Below are 9025 nucleotides of genomic sequence, written 5' to 3'. Positions count from 1 at the left end.
TCGTCCTCCTCCTCCTCCTCCGGGTGGAGATCTTCCGGATTAACCACTCTGCTGTCTCGGCGGCCTGGTGATACTTGACGGCTGAGAAGCTGCGAGGCTCCGCCTCCCCGCCGGGCCGCGGCTCTCTGTAGCACTACTGATATTATCGCTGAACCATCCTGCACTACGAGCGACGCACCGACGGACAATCTGGTCTGAGAGAGGTGACGTATAAACACACCGACCAGGAGAACTTCTTCTTTTTTGTTCCTTTTTTAAAAAGAATTAAAATGAAAATCACTGGTTGTTTCGCTTTCTGCCAAATCCTCTCTGTTCACGTCTGAATATCCACGAGCTGAATGTCAGTAAAACTGCCAACATCCACCACAGCTTCACCGCCGCACTCGCCCCCGACGTTTCCCCCGACGCCAGTCGGTCGCAGCCAACACCCAGTGACCACGTTTACACGCCGCACACCTCCGGAGCCGCCGCCACAGGTGTTACGCAGGGTTTCGCACGACGGCCGAGAATCGGGCCGGAAAAAGTTTGAACCTCTGAGGAAGACGGAAGTCGTCACTCACATCATTTTATTGACTTTATTTTAACTTGAATTTCTAGAGGTGGTTCTTTGATTTCATCACATGTCGACATTATTTTTCCAGTAAAGACGCGAATGTTTCCACCTCGAGTGGTTTTAGATTTACCCCTCAGAACTCTTTAAGAATGACAGATATCGTCTGGAAGCTGTCAGAGGAGGAACTTCCCTCTGGGGGGGGGGGACGGGACATTCAAAGGTCTTTTCATAAACCCGTCAGTTGGTTTGAACGAGTGACGACAAAATGGTAGATTTCTCTTCTGGCGTTTTGATCTTTCACTTCCTTCACCTGTGAAGGAGAAGCACTTCTCAGCGGGGATGCAGAATTCACCGTAACACCTGTAAAGACACTCAAACGGCGGTCGGCTCACTTCCTGTAGGATTTAGGAAAGTGTTGTTGTTGTTGTTGTTGTTTTGATGGGGTTTTGCACCACTGCGACACCGTGACTGGAAACTCCACCGCACACCTCGACATGTTGCCTTACTTGAATCGTTGCTTCAACCACCGTGTGGCGCCGCGACACGTCGACCCGCTCCAGCGTTTCCCTCCCGCCACGGCACCGCGTGTTCATTCTGCTGGGAACTGGGAATGTTCCAATGGGAATCCGTCTTCTTAAACTGGGAGCAGGAATGGGTTAACCTTTGAAGTAGTGCCGCAAATATGACAAAATAAAAGCTTCTTTTTTTTTTTTTTTTTTTTACCAGCGCAGGGATTCAAAGACGACTAAAGTTTCCATGACGCTTTACTTCCTGCTACGTTTCTGATCGACTAACTTCTGTGGGATTTTCTGAAATTTCCCACTTTTCTAGTAAAGTTCCTAGTTTAACAGCGTTCCGATTTCAACTTTCCCACTTCCCAGTTGTGAGTGAACACACGTTTGAAAACATGAACCTTGAACTGGAGACTGAAACGTTCATTACTTTCAGGTATTTATTGTGCCCAAGCGTCTCGGAGGGAATCGCAGGTTTGCAGGTTTTCGCCTTGCGGGTTCCGGTCGTGCTTCCCGGGGAAATCGGCGGTCTTTGTTTACATCTTTATTTTTTATTATTTTATTTTTGTTCGACTCTATCCCACCTGTGACATGACATGATGCTCCCCTTGTTCCCATTTCTCACTTCTGTGATTCTTACTGTGATTCTTCTGAATATTGCGCCACGGTGCGGAAGGACGCCCCCTTGTGGTCGTGATCAGGAGCGCGTTTGGCTGTCTGGTATTCTTTTTTTACTTGAACCTTGATGCTGAAGAGTGTTCCTGAATGACGAAGCACACTGTGCCATTGTGGGCGAGGGGAGAGGATGAAACCAGCCAAGAGCTGCTGCGTTTTTAAAAAGAGACTTCAAATAAATTAATGAGGGTATTTTTTTTTTTTCTTTTTGCATCATCTTCCATATTCCCCTGAAACGAAGCGTTCCTGTATCACATGAGGGAACCGGGCACCGTGTTCGACATCGCTATTATTATTTTTTTTTAGCCGCTGCAGAGGCGGACGTGTCGCTGTAGCATGGAGCCTCGTTTTGCGTTCGTCCTCGTCTCCTCCACCGAGACCTGCTTCGTCCGCCGCCCTCCTCCTCTTCCTCCTCCTCATTCATCCACAGAAAATGTGAAGCTAATATCTGGCTGGACCTGCGAGTCCAGCAGGATATCGGACCCGTCGTGTACAATTTTCTGTGTATGTGTGTGAAAATCCTTCAAGATTGAAGCCGATAATTATTCCTGCTGTTATTTGGTTCTTACTGCGAGCAGTTTGTTTTACAGCCAAAGCATGTAACATGTTGCTTTAAGCCTTCTGACGGGCTACACAAGACTTGACTGTACGATGTCTACATTTCCACAGTGGCCTGTTGTTGATATATATAAAAAAAAAAAAAAAAAAAAAGTACTAATAAAGTTCTAATTTGTAGCCTGACTTCCTCTGTACAGACATCTCGCCTATATTGAATTATAAGTACATAACAGTATATATTTACCACAAACTTGAGTTGAACAAGTCACGTGGATGCTTGGGGCATAAATGTACAAAACGCTGAGTGTGTATTGTACTTAACAATTTGATTTTCTTATTTTCTTTTCATGGTTTCCCCCTTTTGTTCGCTTTTGAAGACGACTGTATAGTGATGTATTAAACTTTGCAAGCAGTACCATACAAACATTGTGCGGCTCTTTGTTTCCTTTTTAACCTCTCAATGACAAAGTCAATGACGGAAACGTGTTTTAATAGTCGGACTCGACTGTAAATCATTTATTCTTGAACATTTTATCGATTGAAAGCGTTTTAGATCGGAGGTGTGGAACTCCTTTCACTTCAGGGCCTCAGGCAGTGACATTTGATGCATTATGCTTTTACAACACTTTAAAAGACATTAAAAGAATGAAAGAAGAGCAATTTAAACAATTTTCTGCCTCAGAATATAGATATATTATTATATTGTTGACACTTGTGTCGTTTGAATTTAACATCAGCTTGATCATAGACGTGAGTAAAAAGACTTGACTCGATGCAGTCGAATGTAAAACTTGTTTTCACCTCACATGTTCTTTAAACTGGAAGTGGAGCTTTGCTGTCCAACTGAAGAAAACCTCACAGGAGACGGTAAAGTAAAGCAATAATTTATTATTTTGATCGATAAAGGTCCCACCTTTTAGTTTTAACCAAAACAAACAAAAGTTAATTTGTTTACCAGTCAACACGCTGCTTGCTCTCTACTTTCAGAACCCTGCCAGAGTTGATGCGACCAAAATATTATTATTTTTCCATGTCTGGATTAGAACAAAGATGTTAATTCAAACAGTTTTGATTTTCAGGGGGAGAAAAAGAGATTAAGCAGATCTATATGGAGTGTCAGGAAAGATAATACAAAGTTTATTACTTGCTTTTTTTGTGTGTAATAAACCTGAATTCTATGTAAAAGGTGTAAACAAATAGTTCTGTACCTTATTGCTGGTTTGGAAGCGTTCGATCTCGTTTAAAGAAAAACACAGTCCAGATTATTTATCATCATTTCATTTATTTTCTCAATGAAAAACTCTCCAGCAGACGGTTTCCTCTGATAATAGAAAAGTTACATTCATCTAAATGGAAAAATAGAATCTCTCTCTCTTGGAATAAAGAATCAATCTTCAGTGTGCCAGAAAAATACAAATAAAAAAGGAGCTACTTTCCCTTCACCATCAACACCGAAGCAGCAGAACAAAGTGGAACTATTATTATTATTACAGTGGATCTTAACCAGCTCCTGCAGGTTCACCAACATCATCCTGTCACACCTTCATTAATCAGACATGAGAAACTCGAGCACCGCCTTGTTCCACCACCAGGGGGCAGCCCTCTCAAGGCACATGTTAAAGGACCGCAGCACACAGCAGTTCACTGCGTTGGTAAAATAAATAAATAAAAAGAAAGTGGTCTGCAGCCTCCTGTATCACAAGTTTGACTTCAAATGTGTTTGTTCTTCAAAAATCAACCAAAAGGTTTGACGTGTTCAGTCGGAGGCGGAACCACCTGCTGAGTCCTGAAACAAAACCGCGAAGCAATAAAGCGGCATTTTCAGGAACCGTGTCCATCTCGTGTGTTTGTGGCTCTTCGGCCGCAGGGGGACCCTCAACCGGAGATAAAGTAGTGCAGCAGCGGGAGGACACCGACCTGGGGGTCGCAGGAAGGCTCCGGGGCGGCGGTGGCAGCAAGCGCGAGGAGAGGAAGAAGAGGAGGAAGAGGAGGAGGAGGAAAGAAAAAACACCTTTAAAAGAAACAGGTAAGTAGTTTTGGTCTCGAGCGGTTCAGGATTCGGAGTCGAACAGTCGCAGCAGGTTGGATTAAACAGGAAACAGGAACGGATGTGACTCTATAGGCACAATAAAGCTTTAAACTTCAAATCGGCCCCGGTTCGACTCAAACCCGGTTCGACACCGAAATGAATGGAGTTCTTCAATCTTAACTTCACGACTCATTTCAAGTAGTTTAAGGATTCAGTGCACTTCGTGGCCTTAATGTGTTTTAAATGTCCAATTGACCCAAATCCAGTTTATTTAATTTATTTACTTCAATACAAACTGCAGAAGCAGAACCAGAACCGGATCTGTGCTGTGAGGAGCTGCAGCGTTTATCTGCCGCGGATTGGCACCGAAACTATATTTAATGAACGTATGAATCCACAGAATCAGTCTAATAATAATAATAATAATATGAATAATAAAAAGGCCAGCCGTTTCCTCTGCTCCTCGGGGCTCCGGAGGATTGTGGCGGTGAGCAGAGAACTAAACAAGAATTCATTTCAAATGTTTAAAAGACAAACATTAGTTTGTCATTGCAGCTGAAACAGACATTGGGCCTGTTGGGTGGAGGAAACCAGAGCAAAACAAACACATGAAATGACGTCAACGAACGGATGTTTGAAGAAATAATGAAGCTAAAAAAAATGAAATAAAATCCAAAACAATGTGATTCTAAACATTTCGGATCTCATCTGATTTATAGCCACAATAACACTTGAAATGTGTAATTCTAGCGTCTTCAATATCCGGTCTGTCCACCACGACCGTCGGACCAGAGCCCCGCGCTCCGTTTTGGGCTCCTGTGGTTCGGTTCACGTCGCTGATTCAACCGAGCGACAAAGGAGAAGCTCTTCATCACAGAGAAGATCTGAAGGCAAACAAAGTGAATCAGACTGATCCTCTGCTGCTGCATTAGAAGCTGTGAGGAGAAACTCTTCATCACCAGAGGATGAGGAGTTCATTTCCTGTGTCTGATGTGAGGATGACACGTCGACGGTCACAAAGTGTTCAATTAAATAACCAAGATAAATATAAATAAGATCACGGAATCACTTTTCTTGTCCCGGTGACTTTTCTGTCGGTCCTGCTTCATTTCAAAATCTCATAAAAACACTTAAAACCTCAAGCAGCTCCGAGCAGCGACGTGATTGGCTGTTTGGTTCACCCATCAGCCAATCACATCGCTGTAGAATATCTCAGCCCCTTCTCACTGCTGGGAACTTGGAAAGTTACCAGTTACCAGCTGGGAAAGTCGGACTGTTCTAATGAAGTTTAATTCCCACATTAACTATGATAATATCAGTTTATTACTGAGAGTTTTATTTTTCTCTCATGTAAACGACATAAAAACTACAAACGATTGTTTTTGGTTGATAGTTTGTTGTTGTGGCGTTTTGGTCAAATATTTTAGCAGCAGTAAGGAGCATTTGTGGGATGAGCAGCAGCTTCTCTGTGTTTTGGACTCTTGTTTTGATCCTCTATGTGTCACTGAGGCTCCTGGTTGTGAGATGGATGGATGGATGGATGGATGGATGGATGGATGGATGGATGTCTTATTTCTTCAGATTCTAACTGCAAAGTACAAATGAGTCGAATGTGGCGACATTTAAAAGGGGAAACACAAATTCTCAAACTTTATCTTGACCGGTGCTCTGGTGTATTATTCCGACTTGGAAGTGGAAACTTTCCCATTTCCCATCAACACAACATTAAAAAAAAACCAACGTTGAGATTTTGAAACCTGCAGGACGTTCTGCCTCTATGAAAAGAAACAAACTCCTCAGACAGAATAAACCCAGTCTAAACTCCTCGGGACGCGGAGCGGTGGAACGTTTCCCAGCAGCAGAGTTGCGGCGGGTTGGAATCATCCGCTGATTAACCTGGACAGGCCGCCGTGCACCTCCGCCTGCACCGCGCCGTACTCCACCACCTCGCCGTCCACCGTGATGATGCCCTTGGCCGAGTGCGGCTCCAGCCGCAGCGCCCGCACCCTGCTGTGCACCAGATGTTGGCAGTTGGCGGCCAGATGTGCGCCCTTCTCCATGGCCAGGAACAGCCGCAGCAGCGCCGCGCGCGAGATCCCGGCTCGGACGTAGAACAGGTGGATGGCGTCGTCGTTCAAGGCGGCGCCCGGCGCCGCCAGCAGGTCCTCCGCCAGGTGGGACTGGTACATCGCCAGCACCAGCACGAAGTCCTCCTCCGGCGCCACCACCCAGTCGGGGGGCAGCGGCCGGTCCAGGGGCGGCAGCAGGGAGTCGGGCGGGCCGGGCGGGGACCCGGCGGAGCTCCGGGACGGGGTGCTCTCCGTCCGCCGCGCCCTGAGCGAGTTGTTGGAGTGGCAGGAGTTGTGGAAGCTGTGGCGGCACGGGGAGTCGGCGGGCGGCGGGCTCGGGACGGGCGTCAACTCGTGACCCCGCCGGGGGCCGTTGTCCCCGGCGGCGGGGAGGTACGCCAGCCGGCCCTTATAGACGCGGAGAGACGCCAGCCTCACCAGCGTGCCCACCGTGAAGCGGGCGGCGCCCACGCGCCGGTACTTCTCGCTCTCGACGTCCACGTCGGCCACGAAGCCCCAGGCCAGCGAGAGGAAGGAGAAGAGGCGGGGGCTGGAGGGGAGTTGCACCGACACCACGTCCATACGGGACACCAGGCCTCGGCACAGCAGGAAGCCGCAGCTGACCAGCAGCTCCTCGCCGGACGCCGCAGACCCCCTGCAGGGCGACAGGCCGCACATCAGACAGTCTCAAACAACACGGAGCGTTCAGGAGCTGGATCAGTGGTTTAGCTTCTGTAACTTAACCTCGTGGCTCAAAGTATATTTGACACAAAAACACAAGATGTATAGTATTTCATTATGAAGCAGTCTTTAGGGTTGGATCTGAGGTGTGGCCGGGCCAAATATGAAAAATATATGAAATATCAATTAGAAATGACAATATTTAAAAGTACATTGTACAGGATTTATTTTCTCAAAAACATTCTGAAATCTCATCGATAGACGAGTCTTTACTGTTGTTAGACCACATTTACAGTTTAATCATTGTGTGCAGTCAGGGGCTGTCAAAAATAATCTTTCTTTTTTTTATTTTTTATAATCGAAAGGTGATTCTGAAATCTGTGTCTGGAATCAATTAGGCTGCTTGTTCAGTATGCAGCTTTATTCAGAAAACGACGTTATATTTTGTGGAGCTCAAATCTCCTATGTCCTCTAAACGCACCACAGCAGTAACTGCGTTGCTCGCCTCTGATTGAAGCTGGACGCTGCTCTTGGGTTAAAATGTTGAGTGACAGTATCATCAGCCAATCAAATTTTGATATGTTATTGACGGAACGCCCCTAGGGCAAGCGGAGTTTCTAGTGCTGTCGTCATTGAAATGAGCTTCACTGATTGGCCCATGGGCAGGTGGGTGATGACGCACTATCATGATCTGCTATTCTGGAGGTAATGGCGGCTAATTCAACAGCATTATCAGGTGATACGATAGCGGACCTGCTTCTGGGGCCTTTTTCAAGGCGCCCGTTTGCAGAAGAAATGGAAAGTGTGAGCAGAGGAAGACCAAAGGCTTTGTGCAGCATTTCACAGCGGGAAACTACCAACACTAGGACCGGGAGACAGCTAGCTAGGAGCACAACCAGCTGTTCTGCTGGTCATGGTGACTCTTCAGTACAAACTCCGGAACATGGAACAGCAGCGGTTCTACAGCCTCATAGAGCCTCTAAAAGGATCAGGATGGGTTTCCTCTACAAGTGATGGGTGAGTGCTAGTTCTTTTGTTGTTGTTTTTTTTTTAACTTTCTCTGGATTAGATTGGGCTGCTGTTGGCCTTTGGTGCTGTTTTTGATCGTAAAGTGGTGTTTCCCATACAATCGTGGCGATGTGGTGTCTTGATGTGTTGTGGTTGTTGTCATGTTGGTGTGGATTAAGTGCTGATGCATCATAGTGGCCTTACATTGGATTAGGATTGTGTCTTTACTGTAGGGCATAATGTGCTGCTGCCATTGACCGTATCGGAATAGGCAACAATACTTCTTTTGGTATGTGTGGGGGGGATTTGGTTACTGCTGGCCCTGACTGATACGCCACCGCACTCGACTGAGTTTAATTAATGATAAATGACAAATTGTGGATTTTAACAATACATGACAAACATTTTAACATACATGTGGATTTTAACAATACATTCTCTTTGTACTGTTGTATTTATGACCAAAGGTACTAGGAATTAGGTGGAAATTGTGAAAATAGAGGCACCGCAGCTTGATTCTAGTTTCATAATTAATGAAAATCCCCTGGTCTGATCTGAGGCTCGAGATCCAACTTATTTTCATTGTTTTACGTCAAAGTTAATAGAAATGTCGGAGGAACGATGAGCCACTAGGTTGGAAACGTTGGGAGTTTCTTACTGAGCCATGAGAGGAGACTGCCTTCCAGCGTGAGACGCTAAAATGGTTTCATCCCATTTAGACGTCTTATTATAAAAGGTGAATTATTTGTCACATTTCAGTGACCAAGGATGAATAGTAATGTATTTTTAAAGACACATAGTTCCTTTGGAAAAAGTGGCTCAACATTAGTTTAAGAAAGAAAAAAGAAAAAGCCATTCCCGATGCCCTTCACAGAAAACACACACTATATATTATGTTGGCGGTGATGTTGTGGTGGTGTCAGGATATTAGTTTTGAGAT

The 9025-nt window shown here is 45.6% G+C and overlaps 1 protein-coding gene across 1 annotated transcript in view; it reads right to left on the bottom strand.

Annotated features, from left to right (window-relative positions):
• Nucleotides 1-5951: 5951 nt before the first annotated feature.
• Nucleotides 5952-9025, bottom strand: part of LOC308110506 (sphingosine kinase 1-like) — a 36916-nt gene continuing 33842 nt past the window's right edge. The window contains exon 5 of the mRNA XM_080464831.1: nt 5952-7051. Coding sequence (XP_080320957.1) covers nt 6208-7051 — 844 coding nt within the window. The 3' untranslated portion in view covers nt 5952-6207. The remainder of the gene's footprint in view (nt 7052-9025) is intronic.

The sequence above is a fragment of the Lipophrys pholis genome, assembly GCF_963383615.2.
Source record: "Lipophrys pholis genome assembly, chromosome: 5".
In the NCBI taxonomy this organism is placed as follows: domain Eukaryota; kingdom Metazoa; phylum Chordata; class Actinopteri; order Blenniiformes; family Blenniidae; genus Lipophrys; species Lipophrys pholis.
The sequence above is the reverse complement of the archived record's forward strand: the minus strand, read 5'-3'. Positions and strand labels throughout refer to the sequence as shown.